Genomic DNA, 22,979 nt, shown 5'->3' with positions numbered 1-22,979 from the left:
TCTTAAAATACATGCTACTTTTTAAATTAGGAAAAATACTGTTTTAAATACTGCCTCAAATGGTTGCTGTAGGCAGCAAGAAAGCGACCCAGAAAGAGTCAAGGGAGGGGAGCCTGGGTGGTGCAGTGGTTAAGTGTCTGCCTTGGCTCAGGGTGTGATCCCGGCGTTCTGGGATCGAGCCCCACATCAGGCTCCTCAGCTAGGAGCCTGCTTCTTCTTCTCCCACTCCCCCTGCTTGTGTTCCCTCTCTCACTGGCTGTCTCTCTCTCTACCAAATAAATAAATAAAATCTTAAAAAAAAAAAAAAGAGTCAAGGGAGACTTTAGGAGGGAAGCAGGCTGCAGCTATACACGTGGTCACAACTCTCCACTCATCTAGAATCCATAAGACCAGGAAGCTAAGTTGCATTCTTATTCTATTTTATTAAAACAAAGGAAAATGACAAATCTAAAGGTTAATTTTATACACACACGTACATTCCCACACACATTCTTAAAAAAAACTCTCCCTTTACTCATACTCAGGAACCCGCCGTTCTGCCAAGTTCGCCAAAGGTCACAGACCACCTTGCAACCCAGTGATTAGACAGGAGGGGATGGAGCTTATTGGGCGGTTCCCCTGGATCACGTGACCAGCGAGGGGGGAAAGTTGAAGAGGAATGTCAACGGCACAACAATATTCTACTCATGCGCTCCGAGAGAAAACGGCACAACAGCTACAACAACGAGAATCTTTATGCACATATCTCTGTAATCAGTACAATTCTGCAGAACAACAACAGAGACCCAAAAAAGGAATACAGCGACAGCCCAGAGGTCAACATTACAAACTAGGTTTAAATCATCTGGAGGCTTTTGTTAAGAGTACTGAGGTGCAGAAGCATCGGAAGGAGCCGGCTCCCCGCACAAGTGTTGACAGGGGACAGATAGCTAGAAATAAAGAAACTGCTACTTGGTAAGTATTTCTGGTGCTTGCACAGTGTCCAATACACAGGGACGATAACAAGTCCATACTGATCTTTGCACATGCTGTGTGGTACAGGCTACTGCGCATGTCTTCATTTTCTAAAGGAGGCAAGGCTCCAAAATTGACCGATTCACGCTGTGAGTACATGGAACAATGCATGCACGTTATTGGTACAGAGCGTGCTTCCACAGAAATCCGTCGGTTTTTGAAATCCTGACAAGGTCATTTTTACCTCAAAGGACTATTACACTTTCATTTCTTCGTTCCTTCATTTGGGAGCAATGCTTATTTCAAAGCACGTGCCATCCCAGCCAGCCCTTTCTCAGAAAGACCAACACGGGGAAACGGGCGGGGCATGCGCTGCTAATGCCAAGACACTTCGTAGACAGCAACAGCGCCACCCTCAGGAGGGTGGCGAGTGGGCTCCACCCCACGCCCCGCCTCCCCGAGCCAGACCCTCAGGGAGCAGCGAGACCCCTCAAGAGAAGAAAGAACAGTTCTCTATTCGAGTCAGACCTCCCTCAAAGGGATGAGTCTGTTCTGACTCATGTGGGTCGGGGGAAGAGAAAAGAATATAAGGTGGAATCATTCTTATCTGTAAAGTTTTAGCAGATGGAAGAAAATCATGTCATTTGCTTAACTTTGGAAAATGCAGTGGGTCTCATCCCCTGGGGGTGGAATGCAAAGTAAGCCCAACATTCCACCTACACTCTTCCTAAGACAGAGGTGGTGGGCACCGCTGCTTTTTAAGAAGCTGCGTGCTAACTTCAGACGGCACAGAATTCAAGACCAAAACCGCAATGACTTATTAGTCATATTTTCCATCTTCGGCTCCTTTGAGGGTAAAAATACCACAGAAGGGATAAAATGGCTTTTCTCACTGTATGTCATTCTTGTGTTTTCTGTTCAAAAGAGCCCACACAACCACATTCTCTATTATAAAAATTAATACCTCTCATAGTAAAAGCCCTCTCTAAAATTATAGCTTTGGTTTCAGAACTGGCAACCCAATTAGCTCAAATTAACATCGACTGCATCAACACTAGGCCTGCAAGCATGGCCAAGGTCTTTTAGAGATAAGGCTAAAGATGCTGAGTCTATTCTTCTAATGACAGTAAGAGAAGGGGACTGAGGCGTGTGCCTTTGTTCAGACAAATGACAGCTGTGTGAAGCATTTTTTAAATGAACCACCTTTTTGGGTAAAAAGGTTAGAGCTGGTTTTGTGAAATGCCATCGCAGGGCTCTGTAACATCTGGAGAAAGGTCCTCTGAGTCGGGAGGGAGCATCGTGAATGGCTTCCCGGTCTTGGTTTTTAGAACCCATGTAGCCAATGCATGTGTACAAAGAACATCAAATCTGCCTACGGCGCTGGCACAGTCCCGCTGAATACCAGGGGTATTTACCGTGAGGGTCAGAGGTGCTACTTCACCTCTGCTGTGGCTCGGAGTTCCCATCTGCATAGCGGAAATAACAGGTGCTGTCTCTGACCCGCTGGGACCGGGGGAGAGGTGGGTAAGAGAGAGCTAAAAGCACTAGCGCCTTCTCTCAAGAAAGGCAGTGTTCAAGTAACAAAGTCCTCAACAAAGTACTCCAATCAAAAAAGCACAAAATTCAAGTAACAGAATTGCAGGTGCTATGTTCTGGCTTTTGAATAGCAGGGGCCTAGCGGCATCTGCCGTGAAGAGCTGGTAGGTAAATGAGCTACGTGGCGGAAGATGCGGGACCAGCTCCGTGTGGAGCCCATCGAGGCATCCCACCACTGAGGACCGTAACTCTTCGGAAGAGAAGATGAATCTTGGGAAAAGTTTCGTGGAATCAGCAAGCTGTTCAGGGCGATTGTTTAATGCATATCCCATGTGTGTTCACTGCATAAGATCTTCAAGTTGGAGGACCAACCTAAATTTCAACAGATAGAGGTTTTCTTCATTTTGCAGGCAGAAATAGAAAGAAAGGCTATCTACATTTTTCTCCTGCACTGTAGCATAAGAATAAAAAAAAAAAAAAAACAATCTTGAGCCTGGCTGAAAGAAACTACTGAAGAAAAACACACACACAAACATTCCCTCGGTGGGGCAGGGAGAGGGAAATCGGGAAGTTTTTTGCAAACTAAGAAACTTACGTCCTTTTTACAGTTTCTGTTCTAGCAAGCTAGTTTGTGCATGCTCGAGGGTCAGTAACACCCAGAGAACCAGAAGGTTTGGGGGGAGTGTGGTCACAGGGACCCTGAAGGCCCTCAGCACACGAAGAAGGAAGAGGGGTTAACAGTCTAGATACACAGTCTTGTCTAAACAACTCACAATGAAAAATTGGGAAAACTTCACACTTTAAAACTACAATATTTATTCTGCCACGAGAATTCACTGGATCAGTTATCGGTGGGTGGGGAAACGTACCTATTCTAGCTCCCATTACAAAACTTCCAGTTCCCCTTTTCAAGGACTGGTGTTCATCTCTGAACCTATCTATTTGTTTTCACTGGACAGTCAAAACTCTTAGGAGTCATTCCGCTGGAACCCTTGTACGGCCATGAGAAGGTGAATCGGGATTCAGTTTCTGAGGGCCGTCATCGTTTCTTAGTGCTACTGTTTCCACCACCCGATTTGCTGAAACTCCTGCTCATGTGAGGAAAGTGCACGGTTGGGGTTCTTTCAGTAGGACCATATAACCCCAAATTTCTGGCGGTGGCCGACTTCCGCAGTGGTTTGACGCTGGGGAAAGGGCTGAAGATGGGCGCTTTCGGGTGGCTGCCCTGGGGAGGCTTGCTGGGGGCTTTGTTTTCACCAGGGGCATTGGGCCGCTCCGGGAAGTGCTGTTGGCAGGGCGGGTGTGCCTTGGGCTCGGGGACAGCAGCAGCATCCCTCTGGTTCAGTTCCAAGGCTTCTAACTTCACCTGGACCTCGGACACATCGGCAGCAGCATCCCCGAACACAGGCTCCGGAGACTGCCCTTCGATCGTCCTCCCTGTGCTGCCTTCAGAACAGCCGCCCTCTTTTCCAGCTGTTGCTACACAACTGGAGGAAGCCTCCGCTGCCCCCAGGCCGTTAGTCTTGCAGCCCTCATTCTGCTCCTCTATGAGCCCAACGGTGTCCCCGCAGCCCAGCTGACTCTTGGTCCTTGTCATATTCTTTTTGTGGACTCGGATGTGAGTTCGCCATGGGGAGTTGAGCTTTGTCTTCAGGTCTTCATAGGGGACAGGAGACGTTTTGCCTCCTGTGTGACCAGGGATGTGTATGACAGCATTCTTGGCAGGTCTGTTTGACATTTTCATCTTCTTTCCTAAGAGAAGGTGGTTGATAACTGGAGAGTTGTTTACCTGAGATGGGAGAATGCTGGTCACTGGCCCTTTGTCTGAAAGAAACGGTGAAAGTTTGGATGAAACAGACCACAGAGAAACCATCCGTCGTGGCATAGGAATCACAGACAGCTTGTCCCCCAATCCTGCCTGTGTACTTCCCAGGTTTTGGCAGGGCCATGTGACTGAAGGGAACAAAAACTGAATTCAACCCTAGAGCCCAGTGTGCCTATTCCGTCCTCTTCAGAGAGGGGGACACACGAGGCTGAGGATACAGAAGAAACGGACTCCAGCCCCTCATTACTATTCAAGCGCAGACACTCTACTGTTCCTTCCCAAGAGTTTTTGTCTCTGAGAAACAACGGCAGAGGCCTTGTATCTAGAAAATCTTAGAAGACTTTTCTAAAATGAGTCAAACACTACGACCATATGGATTATCAGCTGGTAGTTTCTGAGAGGTAGGAAAAGAACATACCGTGTATTATGAAGTGAGAGACAGCAGGATGAGAGAAGTGATAAGAAGGTGGTAATAACGCAGTGAAGTCGCTGCTCCCTGATGCCTGGGCCTAGCTAGGAAAATCCATTCCTGGGTCCTCAATGGACTTTGAAAGCAAATCGAAAACTGGAAAGCACCGAAAGTTGCGTTGTCCTGGAGGGCACTGTTGATAGCATTATTGTCCTCCTCCTCCTGTGGCTACAACCAAGCCCCTATTTCAGATGATGCTCAAACACACACGGCCCCAGGGAGAAGGCCCCACCACCCTTGTGTGAACGACCTTCCTCCTGACGTCCACGTCATCAGCTGAACTCACTTCTACGCTTCTCGACTATTGTCATCTACCTCTGGCCACACTCCAGTCCTTACTGAAAATGCTGACAACTCTCTCCTCTTCACCGCATATTCTATCACCCCCCTCAGTTACTTTAGTGTTTCTCTGACTGACCCATCCTCATACTTCTTCAACCACCCCCATCCTATCCCAAACCTCATCACTCAGATCTACCTTACCTGGAAAATATTTAACTCTCCTATTCTTCTCTTTGACCCTTCTAGCACTCGGGCTCTCAATATAGCCATCTATGGTACTGAAACAAAAAGACCTTGGTTCTTTGATCTTTCAACCATCCCATCACCCTCGTCTGTGTCTGGGTCACTTACACCCCTACCAGGCTAGATGCATGGCTGATCTCTGGGACTGCTGCTTCTTCAATAACCACACATTCTCCACATCCCCATGATTTTATGCCTGGCAAAATCCCAACCCTGGACCCACAAATCACATTATCTTTTCGAAAAAGGTAGGGGGGATCACACAGACAGGTGGACTGAAAGCCCTTCAAATTCATTAATTTCCTATTTTGTTGGGTCCTCAAAGCCACTGAACAATCTTTTCCTTTCCCTCTTCCATTCCATCCAATGACCTATCCAAAGCTTCCTTACTTTCTCTACTCTCCCACCTTAGTCCCCCAACTTACTCCCAAGCAAATGACTTTACCTCCAATTGCTCCACAAAAACAGAAGCTAGCAGGTCCAAAAGGCCCTAACTTCCTGTCCTACCTAACCTGGGAAGTTGGTCCCTCAGCCACCATCCTCACCACCTTCCTTTACATCTCAGAAGCTGAGGTCACGTGCTACCACTCCCACCTGCACAGCTAATCCCACCTTATACCATCACCTCTAAAAGTTTGCTGCTCAAAGTGGGATCCCCACCCAGCAGCACTGGCATCACCTAGGACCCTGTTGGAAATGCATAATCTCAGCTTCACCCCAAACTTGCTGAAACAGATTCTTCGTTTTAACAGATCCCCAAGTGATTTATATGCACACTGAGGTTTCAGAAGCAATGCTCTAGAACTTTGCCTTTGAGCAACAATCTCTCCCTAAAAAGAACCACATAAACTATGATCTAGAGAAGAGCCAGCAAACTTTTCCTGTAAAGGACCTGACTGTAAATATCTTAGATACTGTAGTGCAAAAGCAGTCATAGACAATACGTGAATAAATGGGCATGCCTGTGTGCCAATAAAACTTTATTTATAAAAACAGGCAGCTAGCAGGATTTGACCTGTGGAGCATAGTTCACGGATCCCTGACTAGAGTACGAGGCACTGGGCTGACTTAACACCCACTGGTAATACCCCCTGTTCACCATCCCACCCATAGATGTGTATGCTGGGTATGAAAAGGGACTACAAAAAGAATCAGAACACAGGGGTCTAGCCCTGGCCTGACCATCCACCAAAGCCTCGTAACCTGGCTAAGCCTTTCTGAGCCACCATTTCCTCATCTTTTAAAAGGATATAAGAATATCCATCTTTACCTTCCTCACAGATTTGCTCTAAGGACAAAATGAGGATACGTATGAACCAATATTTTGAAAATTAAAGTGCTTTCGTTGTTTCCTTTGAGCTTTCCTTCTTAATGATTCAGGTTGAAGTAAGAATCTTCGGGAAGTTGCCCCCTCCTCCCTTATAAGTGGAAGGTAAGTTCAGTTTTTGTGCAAGATCAGTCACATGCTCACAAGCCTCTTAAAAACATGTCAACTTCATATTCTGATTAATACCAGGCAGGCAACATAATCATTACGTTTTCACTGAGAACGAGACGAACCACTTCCCAAATCAGCATGTATTAAGGAATAAAGCAGACTGTTCGTTGCGATTTTTGGAATTTAAAAAGAAAAAGCCAGTTTGACAGTCCTTGGAAAAGAGCATTTCCAACTGCATTCCAATTACGTTCTTCTCAGCAGACCCCCCAAGACAATGCCAACCCATCAGTGAGACACAGGAATTTTTTTTTTCCTTTTTCTCTGACCACAACTATCAGTTATATAACTACCTAAATGACTGGTGGATAGCTTATAGCTTAATTGACCAGATGAATACGTTCCAGAGGCAATAGCTCCAAAACGTCTCAAGTCCAAGGACTGCATGGCTTTTACAACATTTGAATCATTCGTCAACCCCTCTCCACAAGCACACATAGTAAAGAGGTGTTTAATACCATCGATTGCCTGGTTCTTGGTACCTAAAAGGAACCCAGGGTCTTTTTCTTCCGTAGAGCCTGGTAAAATAAGAAATGAGATGCTAAATGTGCTATTAGCTCCTGCTAGCTGTGTTTGTGGATGCTGAGCCACAGACAGGGGCAATTCGGAGGCTATCCCTGGACGGCTAGTTCTTTCCTTCACAAGCTGACACAGACTTGAAATCGATTCAAACAGAGAATCTCATTACCTGCCCTGATATACACTTGATGCACCTGCTGCTGCTGCTTCTTCTTAATCCGAGAATACTGCCGCTTCAGCGCATTGATGTCCGTGGTCATGCGCTCCATCATCATACTGTTGAAGGCTGCATGGTATTCACTTCGACAGGAATTGATGGCTCCTGGACTCAGCTCTGCGATGTTATTAGACCACAGACTCTGTTCTTCATTCGGTTCTGCACTCCAGGGGAGAGAGATAAGGACATGGTGTCATAGAGGAGAAAGGGACTAAATGAGCACTGATGACACCATGCTCCAGGGTAGTATCGTAATTCGAACCACAAAGAAAACGTTCGCTACAATTTGTCTGGTTCGTGTTTTTCTTTGGCTCTGAAAATATTTCTTCATCTTCTTAGCCTAACTGTGGATTCTGAAATGAGCTGTATGTGTTCACTGCTGGATTTTTATTACCACTTTGTTCATTAGGTAGACCTAAGATCAACTGTTTCGACATGAAAGTCACTGCCATTTTCTAAAATTCCATTAGGAAAAGAGAACTCCAGGTGTCTAAAGTCCATTTAGAGATCGGCATATAACTGCGTGAGGATTTATAAGGAACTGATTAGAGAGTTTATAGTCAGTCATTAGAAGTGAGTTTTTAAGTTAAAAATAGCAAAACATTCTATAAAATCATCAAAATTTCAGATCACTGCATCTCTGGCAATGAATTTTTTTTTTCCCTTTAACAAACATTTCCTGCTGTCTACTATGCATGTTTTGTCTGATGTGGTTTCTGCTCCTGTGACGCCTACAACTAGTAGATTTGGCCCTTAAATAAAACTGAGATTACATCGAAGAAGCAGAAATAAGTGCTGTGTGAGAGCGTACACACACACCACACAGGCTTTTCTAGCACAATATGGGAAAGTGGCCTGGGAACCACCTTTTAAAAAATGATTAACGGGGGATTTCAACTATGCTAACATCTACTAAAAGTGTTATTCAGATAAAGCCTAAACATCAGATAAATTTACTTCCTTTTTCACTGAAAACACCTTTTTGAGGAGAAAAAAATTAGAGGGGACCTGCTAATCTGAACTTACTTAAAACTGACAAGAAAGGCTGACAATAAAACTTAGGAGAAAGTGATCCTATCATCCTGAAGCACATAACAGCTACACAGAAAGAAAAACAGAAGGGGAAAAGGAAAAAAAAAAAAAAAAAAAGACACATACCCAGACTACAGAAATGCAGATGCAAAAAATTTAGAGTTAAAATACATATTGATTTCGTGGCTAAACACCAAAAGCTGAAATTCAGGTCACAAAGAGAAGCGGTGGAGGGCACAACAAAATCAATAGGACTCTTGCTGAGTTTAGGTTTTTTAAAAGCCATTTAAAGAGATGAGAGTACACAGCAAGGACATACACCCAAAATCACGTGAACCAAAACTATAAAGCAGGCTAAAACTCAAAACAAGCGAAGGCTTGAGAAACAGACTACCACAAAACTACCACAAGCAGAAAAAAACAGCCAAACAAAAATAAACCTTCTAAACACAAAGAACAAAAATGAGAAAATAGCCCCACGACTCTGAGAAGGTAGTAGGAGGCTAGCAGAGGGCAAAGGGAACACGGTAGGGCTTGACATCTCTGGTCTCTGTCCTCTTTCACCAGGGAGAGCGGTCTTCAAACTAGAAGGGGTAGAGCAAATGTTCTAAAGGAGGAACCGTCACCCTAGAGAGGAAAGAACATAGTGGGAGGACCACAAACTGCTTCCAGAGAGTTACATCAATGGGGTCCAGACCACAGGGAGTCCATTCTCCACAAGAAAAAAACAAATGCAGCATAGCATCCAATTCAAAGAGGGACACTACCAAACTGCAGGGCATTAAAAGGTGAATATGCAGAATATTAAAAGTTCTGGAAGTGATATCTTTTGAAAAATTCTGAACTTGGACCATACAGAAGGATTTGGGGGACATGATGGCTGTTTTCAAAGATTTGATGAGATGTCCAGTGGAAGAGGGAGTAGACTTGTTCTGTTTTGTTCAAAAGAACTATTAAAAGAACTGGTAGGTGGAGATTATCTCTTCCCAACTTGAAACCATGGGCTAAGCAGAGGGATCCAGCAGAATGTCTTATGAGATAATGAGTTTCTAATCACTCAAATTCAAGCAGAGGCTCTCCTAATGTTTCAGAGTACATTTCTATGGTGGAAAAGAAGCCAGCCTGTATCAATTAAACTTAAACTGCATGTGGTAATAAGCATCTATCATATACCAGGTTCTCAGCTGAGGAACTGAGCAAACAAAGTGGAATCAGATAAAGTGGAAGCAAAACACATCAGAAAGAAGAAGAAATATGTGTGATGTATGAAACACCTAACAGAGATCCTACTAAATGATAAAGGCACCTGGGTGGCTCAGACGGTGAAGGGACCAACTCTTGGTTTCGGCTCAGGTGGTGATCTCAGGGTCATGAGATCAAGCCCTGCCTCAGGCTCCATGCTCAGCACGGAGTCTGCTTGGGTTTCTCTCTCCTTCTGCCCCTTTGCCATGTGCGCGTGTGCATGCATGCACGCACGCGCTCTCTCTCTCAAAAATAAATAAATCTTAAAAAAAAAAAAAGATAAAGTAACACAGAAGACACTTTTAATAAAGACCTTTAATATTGGTAATCAGGCCAGGAAACAGCAGGCATTTATCAGACACAATAATAATACCTTTGCTATAGTGAACCAATACATTGAGATCACCTACATAGAAAGCCGCCTCTTTACCTTTAATTTGCTTTTGGTGGTACTTCTGCAGTTCAGGGGCCAGGAGCCCACTGAAAGGTCCAAGACACCCCACAGCATTAGCAATAGCATCTTCATCGTCTGGGTCGTTCTCCTCATCACTGTCTCTGACCTTACTGTGTCGTCTTGGAAAACATAAAAAAAAAGAAAAAGAAATATTCAAAGAAAATAATGGTGTTTTTAAGAAATAAATGATACAGTCACATGGTTTAAATGACATATACATAATTTTTATATATAAGCATACATATAACTAATATATAAAACGTCTCCCTCCCATCCCTGTCCAACTTCTGCCCCTGCCCCATCTAATTTCCAAAGGTGACCCTTGTTACTAATTTCTGATGGGTTCTTCAGTGCATAGGTAAGCAAATAGACCTATATGATCTAATTTTTCTCCTCTTTTTGAATAAATATTAGCATACTACATACACTCTTCTGCACCTCGCATCTATTTACCTAAAAGTCTCTCCATATTCACACACAGAGCCTCCTCGTCCTGTTTTTACTGCTGCATTATATTGTATGCAGGTAGCCCGTGTTATGGATCCGGCCACTAACGACGTACCCCTGAGTGGTTTCCACTCACTATTATAAGCAATGCTGACATAAATAACCTTATACATACTGGGTTTTGCAGGGGTACAAATGTATTTGTGGGTTAAGTCATAAAGGTAGAATTGCTGGGTCAAAGGGTATATGTACTAATAATCTGGGGAAACACTGCCAAATTGCCTGCCACAAATCTTGTAATAATTAGCCTCCAGCCAGCCATGTGCCGTCTCATCAACAGAGTGCACATCAACCTTTTCCATTTTTATCAATCTGACAGGTAAAAACAGAGCCTCAATCTAGTCGTAAGCTACATTTCTCTTCATACAAGTGAGATTGCCTCTCATGTAAACTACCTATTCCCATTCTTTCATCATTTTTCAATTGGGTGGTCATTTTCTTATTGATTTCTAGAACTTTATATATGAGAGATATCAATTACAAATATTTTTTGACAAGTATTTTTGTGCCTGCTCATGGCGGTTTTGTTTTGTTCTGTTTTCAGTTGTGTAGAAAATTATTTTTAAAGTACTTAACTTTTTCCCTAGTGTTTTTGAGGCAGTTATTAAGGCCTTCCCAGTGCCAATGAACTAAAGATATTCTTCCACATTTTCTTCTAATTTTGTTATTTTTTCCATTTAAATAAATTTTTCACTATTGATTTGATATGCTGCTGTCAAACACTAAATTTATACATATATATGTCAATTTCAGTCTTTACATTTTAAAGTAGCTCACTGTCTCTTCATGCACCTGTTCTATACTATTTAATTATTAAAATGTTTAATATTTGATATTTTTAAATAAGTTTCTAAATATTCCTTTAGTTTATGTTCCAATCTTCTTTGGAAAGTCCAGGTTTAAAAATCTCTCTCTTGAATTTCAATCAAAACCTTTGGGAAAGAGACATTCAGATTTTAAGTACTGAAATACTTTGAATATATACATCTGGGTCTTAACAAATAGGAAGTTACAATAACACATTGTACTAAGTCTTCCATCATAAAAACAAGAAAAGGCAGAGGGGAAAAGAGACCTTACCCAGAAACTGAGGTGGGTTTAACTGTGGCTGGGAATGGTGTAATGTTGTAGGTGTATTTTTCCCTCAACTCTGCCAATTGTGGGAAAGGGAATGGAGCCATAGAGTAAACAGTCTGAAAAACAAAAGCAAAAATGCCAAGTCTGAAATGGTGGCCTAAAACAATTCTATCAATCCTGGAAAGACATTAGTTTTAGGATTTGGACGTGAAGAGGTAGATTTTGCTCCTTATACAGCAAGTGGAGAGATTCTTCAATACCTGCTTTAGAGAAGAACAAAATACTGATAAATGCAATGCATGAGTTCTCAAATCAATCTAGCTGTGCCTAGGCATTCCAGGTGGTGAACATGGGTGGCAGATGGAGGCAGTCTGATTTCCTCCATGCCCAAGTGACAGGTGGGGTAATTCAGGAATTCACAGCTCCCTATTACTTCCTTTTTTTTTTTTTTAAGTAGGCTCCACACCCAGCGTGGAGCCCAACACAGGGCCTGAACTCACAACCCCAAGGCCAAGACATGAGCTGAGACCAAGAGTCAGAAGCTTAACCAACTGAGCCACCCAGGCGCCCCCTATTACTTCTTTAACAAAGTACCCATCAATGATCTTCACATGTAGTGCTTATTTTTCAAAGCTTTGTTTGATGATTTTTATAGACATTTAATGTCAACTTTCTGGACAAAATTAAGTCTAGTGGATGATCTTGTGACCAGCTCCATGCTTTCTCCAAAGGTACCACCTTTTCAAATGTCTGGGAATGAGCTCTAGGTGAAAATTGTTAGCTGTTATTTAAAAAAAAAAAAAAATTTTTAGTTTTTTTTAAAAAAAAAAAAAAAAAAAAAAAAAAAAAAGCAAGCAAAAAGTGACAGGGTGTAAAGCAGAGGCTGTTAAAAATCTATAAATAAAAATGGGAAAAGCACCTGTGCTTCCTCCAGAATTTTAAAATTATATATCCCTCTATCAGCAGGAGGAAAGTAATCCTGTTTGCTCTCTTAATTTTAGTAAAATTTAACTGCTCCAAACATATTTCTTCAATCCTTCAAGTACTTATTCATCAGAAAACGTATATTAATCAGAGCTTCATTTCTCCCAGGAAGCCATTAGCCTAAAACTAACTATGTTATAGAGGTCAACTATACCTCGATAATTTAAAAAAAGAAACCCCTACCATTTGGATTCAAATTTAAAAGATGAAATTATTAATGCTAGGAATTTCAAAACTGCTTATAAATGAAGTCAGATGTCTCACTGAAGACAATTAGTAGGGGAATCAGCTAAAGATTCACTTGTGTATTATTTTTTGCCAGTTATATAAAAAGTTACCAAAATATTCCCTTGTCCGGCCCCATGAAGGAAGCTGATAAGAAAGGAATGGGAAGTCCACCCCACCCCTACTTCATCCCATCCTGCCCCAGTGTAACCGGCCCAGGCTCCTAGAAGCTCCTTCAAGCTTCCACTCAGTTTCAGACATCTGACCAAAAAGAAAACTGGCCCCACTGGTGCTTTCATTCTCTATTTTTGGTCTTTCTTCCTCTATCCTTTACTTTCAGTTAGTCCTTCAAAGAAGAAATCAGCGCTCCTGAAACAAATGCGTTTCTAGTACTTCTTCGCATATATTCACTCATGTATTTGAAGGTCTCACATCTGAAGGCACGTGTATGCCAGGAATGTATGCCACACATCACCACAGTCCTCAGAGTATCTGAGAACCTCGAGGTCCCCAACTTGGTAAATCAGAGACTTACAACAGATTCCAAGGAAGGCATGTTAGGAATCACCTTAGAGCCAAATATGGTGCACTAACAGAATCTTGGGGCTAGAAAGGAATGTGACCATAATTTAGTTCAACCTCCTTCTGCAGTAGAAATTCCCTCTAGAGCATCTCCAACAGATGGTCACAAAGGCACCACTTAGACACTTCCAGTTACGGGCACACATTATTTTGCAGAGCAGACGGCGACAATTTTTGACAGCACTAATTCATCAAACATGATCCTTCTATTGCACAAGCATCCACATCCTTGTAATTTCCACGCCATCACGGATGGAAAAAAGTGAACAGTCCAGGGGCTCCTGGGTGGTTCCGTTGGTTGAGTGTCTGACTCTTGGTTTCAACTCAGGTCACGATCTCGGGGTCCTGGGATCAAGCCCCTGTGTCAGACTCCGTGCTCACAGGAGTTTCTTTGAGGTTCTTTCTCTCCCTCTCTTTCTGCCCCTCCCCCCACCTCTCTCTCGTGCACGCATGCTCTCTCTCAAATAAATAAATAAATCTTTAAAAAAAGAAAAAAAGAGTGAACAGTCCAAGGGCAGATCCCACATCATGACCCCGGAGCACTCCCCCCAGGTAACAATCATTACTGACAAGCACTTTGGCATAGGCTTTCCCAAGCACCTACAGACCCTTCTAACAACAGCACCTAATTTTTCTCTCTGTTGCCCTCGAGGAAGTCATGAGAGACTTTGTCAAACGTCTTACTGAAATCCATATATACAATTTCACTGGCATCCTCCCAATCTCTTTTCCAGACACGATCAATTTTTTAAAACCAGCCATTGCTAATAAAAAAAGAGAGAGAGAGAGAGAGAGATGTGATTTACAGAAGGAAAAAACCCAGCAGATGATTATGTGTGTGGCATTGAGAACTGAAAGAACTGGGGAAGACCACCAGGGAGAATCCTTCCACGTCTTCATCTCGAAAATAAAGACCTTACACACAGTCCACATTTTTCATCTGGAGCCATTTCAGGTTTGCTGACAGATTTATGGCCCACCATAATTGGATCCCAGCCACTGAATTAATTTTTTTTTAAAGAGTGAATACAGGAAAGAGGGTGCCTTGAAATGACATTCACCATTTCTCTCTGTAACACCCTATGATGCCAAGGAAAACCAACAAGTCAATTTACGATCCAAACTACCAACGTACACTTAAATAGACATTTATATTTAGATACTGCTGGAAAAAAATCCTATTTCTTTTTTCATGACTGACATGCTTTAAAAAAACATGAAAACATAAGTTGTACAAAATTAGGCTCAGTTCATCTCCACCCAGATGTTTTCCTCAGCAGAAGAAAAGCCATTCAAATGGCATCTAATCAATCAAACCACAGCCTGCATTTTTCCCTCCAGGATTCTCTTAAAGCAGGGGAATGAGGTGGTTCTCTTTTCTCCTAATTCCTAAGATTGGACATTTCTATAGGACAAAAATGGCGTATGTCAACATATCTCTCCTTTGTTCTGGCAGCGTTTAAGTGAAATAAAATGTTGCTTTATTTTTCTAAAGGGGAATTGAACCTTAAGAAAGACATGTTTTGAATAAGGTGGAAGCGGTGTGCTGGGTGGTAGGGGAAAAGTAGCAGGCCAGGAGTGGAGCACTTGGCTCTGGTCCTGGGCCTGCCACAAGACAATCTAAGGAACTGGTCACATGCTCACTCTCTGTTAAGTGAGAGAATTCAGTTAGTTGATCTTTAGGCTTCTTTCATTTTTCTTTAAAGATTTTATTTATTTATTTATTTATTTATTTATTTATTTATTTATTTATTTGAGACAGAGGGAGAGCGAGAGAGAGAGAGAGTGAGAGAGAGCAAGCGCACAAGCAAGGGGAGGGGCAGAGGGAGAAGCAGGCTCCCCGCTGGCGGCAGGGAGCCCAGCGCAACGAGGGGCTCGATCCCAGGACCCTGAGATCATGACCTGAGCTGAAGGCGGACACTTAACTGACTGAGCCACCCAGGTGCCCCTCTAAGCTTCTTTTAAACCACTGTTTCCCTAAGTGTTGTTTAAAAACCACCTGCATCAGAATCACCATGAAATCACACTCCTGAAAGGTTTCTCATACACGGTCAAGTTTGAAAACCACTGCCTCGAGTTCTAATGTTCTATGAGTCTGTGTGTTCACTGAGCAACCAGGTGTATTCTTAACAGTCCTCTAGGTGTTAGGAGGATACAAAGTAAAATGAGGCCCTTATCGTTAAGGAACTTACCACTTCATTATAGAAATAAGATTAACATATTTGAAAAAATGCCTACAAATGTAAAATCATCTCTAATTAGCATTGAGTTGGTTGTTGAAACTCTTATGTGCTGAAGGAACACCAAGGCAGCCTCGTTGGTGAGGGCTGAGATGAGAGAGGCTGTGTGGGGGTGGGGGAGAGAAGGGACTGAGCGGGGTCCAGGTGGGCACACAGCTTTGCAGAGAGAGAGTGTCAGAGGGACCCACAAGCCCGGGTATGGGCACGAGCAGAGAGGGCCGGGTGGGAACAAAGCTCTGACCAGTGCAGAAGGTCCTGGCTGTGAAGCAGTGGAAACACCTCGCATGGGTAAGGCACGGGGCAGCCTGAATGGACCTCCAACGCAACCTGTCTCCAATAAACCCGTCTTCCTCCCCTCTTATACTTATGCTCGCCCTCCTAAGCCAGAAACTTGTCAGCTGCCTTTGTCTCCCCATTTCTTTCTCCCTCACCCCATATCCATTTTCCATGGCCAAGTCCTACTGATTTTGCCTTCTAAGTATCATCTCTGTTCCATCCTTGTTTCTACCCATCACTGCCTCTCATGGGCTCCTGCTGATAGACTTGACCCCTTCAAGTCCTCCCTTCACAGTCTGCCCCTGCCTGCATCTGACAGAAGCCACAACCAGGTCATTTTCCTTCTCTCCTTAGGACCTTTCAGGTCTTCTTTTTCCCTTTCCAAAGGCTCCACAGAATCCCTAGAATTCCAGCAAGCACTATTTCACAGCCACTGACCTAAAAAGTCAAATCCAATCCTTACCATGGGTTGTAGTCTTCCATACCTACCCCAAATACCAAACTCCTTGTAGTTTCCTTCACACACACACAGTTTTCCACTGCTATGTCCTTGCTCACGCCACTCCCACAACCATGAATCCCCTTCCTGCTCTGCACCACTGCCTCCAACACACACACACACACACAATCTCACATGTGCAGGCACCCATGTGCACACACACACACACATACACAGAGCCTGACCGATGCCATCCTTAAAGGTAAAACCAAACATTATTTTCCTCAAGGAAATCTTTTGACAGGTAGAAATGCTCAAAAATATTTGGAGAAGTTAATATAGGGCCTAGAAAATAGGCCGAAGCATCTTATTTACTGCAGTTAATAACAAGAAAACACGGAAGGCATTATGAAGAACAACGAAATGACCCAAGCAGTGTGGACGATCGCTCTGGCAGCAAAATGCCAACTGTATTAGAGCAAAGGGAATCTAGAAGGAGGGCTGCCATCTATGAGTGTTAATTAATTCAGCAAACATTTATTGAAAAAGAGTAGGCAGGGAACTAATCGCAGACTCTCGACAGGTGTTTGCTTAATGAAGTAATAAATTTATTGAGCAGCTCTAGTAAAAGCCAAAGTGCTAAGTGTTTACGAGCAAACCACAGTCTCTGTCCTCAAGGAGTTTAAAAATATCACTAAGGAAATAAGGTGGTCTTCAGTCAAGGTCGAATGTGATGAAGGCTCACAAGAGAGGAACAAAGAAAATGCCATGGTGATTCAGAGAAATGGGAGATGATTTTCGTTGAGACTATGAGAGAATGTTCCACAAAGGAGATGGTATGTGCACTAGAATTTTTCAGGAGGAGGCAGGCCTTGAACATATGGAGGCAGAGGGGAAAGACTGAGCCGAGGAAGCACAGGGACAGAGGAGGCATATTCCCAGGGATTTCAGGGAGTGTGGAAGACAGCCTGACTTGGCTAGACTAAGTCAAGGGTACAAAACGGAGCAGCATGGCTGGAAGGATAGGTTAACGCCAGACAGTCAAGAGCATTGGATGGTAAGCTGAGAAATCCATGCTTCGTTTTGTTGGCAGCACATCAAAGGAGCCATTGGAGTTTCATGAGTGAGGGAGAAAGGACGACACCCCAGAGTCCTGCCTTGGACATATGATTCAGGCAGTTGTGTGGGACGTAGGCAATCTCATACGTGGAAAATGCCAAGAACGGACCTCGCACCCAGAGCCATGTTCAATAAAAGGTACTTCCCTCTGAGTGAGAAAGCAATGATGCAGCAATGGCCCTGGGATATGTGAGAAGAGTCAGGATCAGAGCAGCGATGTCAGCGTCGACAGAACCCTTCCTCCTCTGAGACAGGAAAGAAGGAAGAAGAGACGAGAATGCAAAGAAAAGTTGAAATAAGAAATACAAATGTTCAAGGAAGTTCTATCAGGTGGCCAACATTCTCAATGAGTCAGGTAGCTCTCTGCTAAAAATCAGGGATTCTGAGAAGGAGCTGGAGATGCCAGGAAATGAGCAAAGGAATAGAAATTCCCCACTTCTCCAGCCCTAAGTCAGGGTCTGAGTCTTCGTGTTCCAATCTGTTGACTGGGCCCAGCACCCAAACATGACCTCACACATGGAACCCAACATAAGGGTAAAAGCTAAAACCCAGAAAAAGGAGAGAGAAATCACAGAGAAAGAAGGAAATAAGGCCCAAGGACAACCTTGGACAAGACCCATGGTTGGTTAGTGGGCAAGAGAAACAACCAAGGAAGAGAAGCAGCAGTCAGAAGCATCAGAGGAAAATAGGGTAAAATTATATTACACAGCCTAATGGAAGAGAGAATGTTAAGAAATTTGCTATCTTTTCTATACTCACTATCAATTTTAATGCCTTCATGAATATGATACTGAGATATAATAACATGCCAGAAAGTAACAAAACCCTTCAAGTCTTTCATATTGAAACTTAACGATTAAGACATAGATCTCACTGTCCTGGGATGGAGTCCACATTGGGCTCCCTGCTCAGCAGGGAATCTGCTTCTCCCTCTCCCTCAGCCCCTCCCCCCACACTGTGCTCTCTCTCTCTCAAATAAATTAAACCTTTAATAAAAATACATAATAACATGAGTAGAAAATATAGGTAAGACAAACCAAAATGCTGATTAGAATAATCTCCTTTTTGGGACGCCTGGGTGGCACAGCGGTTAAGCGTCTGCCTTAGGCTCAGGGCGTGATCCCGGCGTTATGGGATCGAGCCCCACCATCAGGCTCCTCCGCTATGAGCCTGCTTCTTCCTCTCCCACTCCCCCTGCTTGTGTCCCCTCTCTCGCTGGCTGTCTCTATCTCTGTCAAATAAATAAATAAATAATTTAAAAAAAAATTAAAAAAAAAAAAGAATAATCTCCTTTTTATCCTCAATAATTTCTCCCACAAAATAATTATGTTGCCCCACAAGTCTCCCTTTAAAAGGTTAAAAATCAGATTCGTGGGTGCCTGAATTTGGCTCGGTCAGTTGAGCATCTGACTCTTGATTTCAGCTCAGATTGTGGAATCGAGCCCCACGGTAGGCGCTCTGTTCAGTGGGGAGTCTGTTTGAGGATTCTCTTCCTCTTCCCCTCCCCCCTGAACGCTCTTTTTCTCTCTCTTTCTCTCTCAAAGAAATAAATAAATCTAAAAAAAAAAAATCAGATTCGAAGTTTTGGGGGTTTTTTTTGGAGGCTGGACTTTTAAGCAACACAGCTTGAATGAAGCATAACAAATATCAATGATTCATGTCTTCCTTCCTCTTGTGACATAGCTAGATTCTGATCAAATTACATGTAGACTCCTGGTCAAGTGAAAAACTAAATCTGAGGGCTGACCAAACATATTTCCCTGAGTTCCCTGAGGTGGGGCCATGGTGCCCACTCACCTGCATGAGTTCGTGGCTTTCCAGAAGGTCGTTCTCTAGCATCTCCTGGGTGAGGCGCCCCATGGTGCTGTAAAATTCATCTGCTGTCTCACAGCATTCTATCTGCCTGAAGAACAGAAGAAGAAAATGTTTAGGACCCCCATGCTGGTTATCAGGGATATACTGCAGGTGCAACCGGATGTTGCCTCTTGCCATCAAAGTCAGCATCAACAAAAATCACAATCCTCGGCCATTAACAAAAATCACAATCCTGGGCACTTGCCCATGGCCTGGTCACAGTTTGCATGTCCTGGCTTGCAATTCTCTGCCATTCCCAAATAAACCCATTTTTGCTGATTTTTTTTTTTTTAATCACAACCCTGGTACAGAGTTTGCCCAAAAAATACCAAAGGCAGCTTAGAGGTACTTACTCAGGATGAGTTCCTATCATTCCTATCTGGTCACCAGCCTCATAGCCCCACTTGTGGCATCTTTATTATTTTCACGTGACACAGTCTACACATCCCAATGCCCACCACCGATCAGAACTAATAACCCCAAAAGTGAGTAATGAAGAACAATTACCCCCTGCAGGGAGTCTGGGGCTCTTCATCTGCAAAATGGTGCTATCACTGATAGACTGAAACCAAACCACAGTAGAAGTGAAACATGAGAAATGCAAGAACAAGAACTTTTCTGCATATTTCATCATCCACAGGATGCTTTCACAGACAGAAATGTTTCCGTTCTTCTCCGGGCACCGCCGTCAGCCGGAGATTACACCCTGCTCCTTGCACTTGGTTCTACATGTAAATAAAGAAATCTGTCACCTGGCAACCTATAAGGCAGGTTAGACTTTCATCCTTCTTCTACAGGGGGAAAAAAAGGAATGGTCTAAAGCAAAGAGCTCTTTCTGCCCACGGGTCCTATCCCTCTGCTTTAATAAAACAACTTTTTTGGCACAGAAAAATAAATAAATAAATATTAAAAAATAAAGCAAAGTACTGTGTGTTTATCTATTATAGCGTTCTTTGTACAGTAGGACGCTTGTATTTGCCCACCAACCATAACACATACATTGTGACATATACTAATGTCTGGGAATTTCCACGGGGCCATCCCAAAAAAACATGATGATGGAAAAACTTCAGGTTCTGGAGAGCTCTTCAATCCCGTTGCCATTAAATGAAATAGACTGTTGAAGTGTTATTACAAAACTACAGAGTAGCATGTGGGCATAATTGAAAAAGTGGTTAAGTTTACCCTGGAGGGTGAGGAAGGGAAATCACACTTCAGATGAGTTCTGAAAAATACTCTCCAGGCTGACAAGGAAGAAAAAGATTTCCAAAGATGTAGATGCAGGAGACGGCAGGCCCTTTCCAGGCCCTGCAAGGAGCTCCACGCAACCAAAGGTGGCCAGGAAGCCTGCGTGGCCAGAGGGCAACAGCGAGAGCAGAGGGCACAGAGCTGCAGACAGCAGATGGCAACGGGGTCACGTGCCAGCTGAGCCTCTTCAGGACAAGAGCCCCTCAAAGGCACTTCCCAGGGAGGGTGGGAACAGATGTATCCTCGGCAAGGTTGGCTGGAGGTCACATGGCAAGTGTAGGATTTGCCAGGGAGACCGGGGCAGAAACACCGCGCTAGGCCAGGATGAGGTACGAGGGAGCAAGCCAACGCAGAGCGTCAGACGAGAAAGGATATGTGAGAGACGCGGGGGAAGGTGCGCTGAGAGTCCACAGCTTACGTGTTCCCAAAGCACCCATGGTGTGAGTGAGAAGAAGAAATGCCAAGTTGTAGGAGTAAGGGGAACGGAGAGGTCCCATGGATCTGCTGTTCATAATTTTTCCAGTGAAAAGTTTGTGGGTAGGAATACAGGCACTGGAGTCAGAAAGATCCAGGATTAAGTCCCAGCTCTGCTACTAATGAGATATGTGACCAGGACCTGGTTAATTGACCCTCCTGGGGTAGCTTTCACACTTGGTAAGGCAGGAGAAGAATCCTACCTACTTCCCAGGGTTATGCGGAGAACCAAATGAGACCATGTGTTTAAGCTGCCTGACATAATGAAGGCACTGTAGGCGCTTAGGAACGTGTGTTGGCTGCCCTTCCTTTTGCTTAACAGGCAGCATGCTCAAAAAGTGTAAAAGTGTAGTGAGCAAAGACACAGAAACATTTAAAGTCCCACCAGTGTGATTCCCTACATCCCCTGAACTTCGTAAACAATACCTGCTTAGTATCAGTAAATTCACATTTTTAAAGTGCAGATTCTAGGGGCGCCTGGCTGGCTCAGTCGGTGGTAGACCATGCGACTCTGGATCTCGGGGTTGTGGGTTCGAGCCCCATGTTAGTTGTAGAGATTACTTAAAAATAAAATCTCAAGTTAAAAAAAAAGTGCAGATCCTTGAGCCAGGATATCTGGGTTCAAAATCAGGCCCTTCCACTTACTGAGTGACCTTGGGCAATTCACTTAACTTCTCTGTGTCAGTTCCCACATCTGTAAAATGGGGGTGAGAACAGTACCTACCTCATAAAATGATGGTGAGGATTAAATGAGTTAGTTTCACTTCTAGAGTGCTTAGAGCAATGCTGGTCCACAGTATGACGTCCCCGGGAGGACCAGATGAATAAATTCTGATCCTACATATAATGGATAGTGGGGAGTAAAACCAGAATCTCTTCTTTTCCTCCTGCCCCGTAACTATAAGAACTAACACAAAGGCGACTCTAATGGACTCAGCACACAGTAGAGTTCTACACTATTTTAATCCCATGAACTAGTTACCCGGTAACCGTACTATCCCACCCACAGACACTATCAAAGTTCAAAGAGTTTCAGGCATAGAGTAGGTTGGAAATGTAGGACTAAAGAAAGATCTAGATATTGGCGGGAAATGAAAAGATAAGTAAACAGCACACCAAAACCCTCTCATTTATTTGCCCAGCTGAAAAGCAGTGCACCATAAAACAAAAGCAAAGGAGATAGCTGTGTGATGTTTCAAAACACTTATACACAATAATGATCTTTCTAAATCCCTGAATTGATAGTTGGTGGAGCTTTCTTGCAAAAAAGTATGAAATTACTGCAAGTCTCCCAGGAAACAACTTATCATAAATAAAAAGCTAGTTAAAAGGTTTTTGAAACAAAACACTGGCAGCGATTTATTAGTTTTCTGACATGTTGTCTATGAGTACCCACTCAAGTCATTTATAGCTCTAGGAAAGAAACATTAAAAACTTTTCTGCATTGGGGCGCCTGGGTGGCACAGCGGTTAAGCGTCTGCTTCGGCTCAGGGCGTGATCCTGGTGTTGTGGGATCGAGCCCCACATCAGGCTCCTCCGCTGTGAGCCTGCTTCTTCCTCTCCCACTCCCCCTGCTTGTGTTCCCTCTCTCTCTGGCTGTCTCTGTCTCTGTCACATAAATAAATAAAATCTTTAAAAAAAAAAAAAAAACTTTTCTGCATCGTAACTATAACAATTTCATCTTAA

At 43.5% G+C, this 22,979-nt stretch overlaps 1 protein-coding gene across 4 annotated transcripts in view; it reads right to left on the bottom strand.

The window, feature by feature from the left end:
- Positions 1-719: 719 nt before the first annotated feature.
- TBC1D30 (TBC1 domain family member 30) overlaps positions 720-22,979 on the bottom strand; it is a 78,674-nt gene continuing 56,414 nt past the window's right edge. For 2 of the 4 annotated variants that reach the window (XM_019800506.2, XM_034643811.1), the window contains 6 exons: positions 19,515-19,620; positions 11,856-11,968; positions 10,245-10,387; positions 7,493-7,699; positions 7,263-7,322; positions 720-4,314 (listed from right to left, as the gene is read on the bottom strand). In XM_019800506.2, the coding sequence (XP_019656065.2) occupies positions 3,530-4,314; positions 7,263-7,322; positions 7,493-7,699; positions 10,245-10,387; positions 11,856-11,968; positions 19,515-19,620 (1,414 nt within the window). In that variant the 3' untranslated portion in view covers positions 720-3,529. The remainder of the gene's footprint in view (positions 4,315-7,262; positions 7,323-7,492; positions 7,700-10,244; positions 10,388-11,855; positions 11,969-19,514; positions 19,621-22,979) is intronic. The other 2 variants (XM_034643810.1, XM_034643812.1) reach the window with 1 other exon arrangement.

This window comes from Ailuropoda melanoleuca, chromosome 15, assembly GCF_002007445.2.
Source record: "Ailuropoda melanoleuca isolate Jingjing chromosome 15, ASM200744v2, whole genome shotgun sequence".
Taxonomy (NCBI): domain Eukaryota; kingdom Metazoa; phylum Chordata; class Mammalia; order Carnivora; family Ursidae; genus Ailuropoda; species Ailuropoda melanoleuca.
The sequence above is the reverse complement of the archived record's forward strand: the minus strand, read 5'-3'. Positions and strand labels throughout refer to the sequence as shown.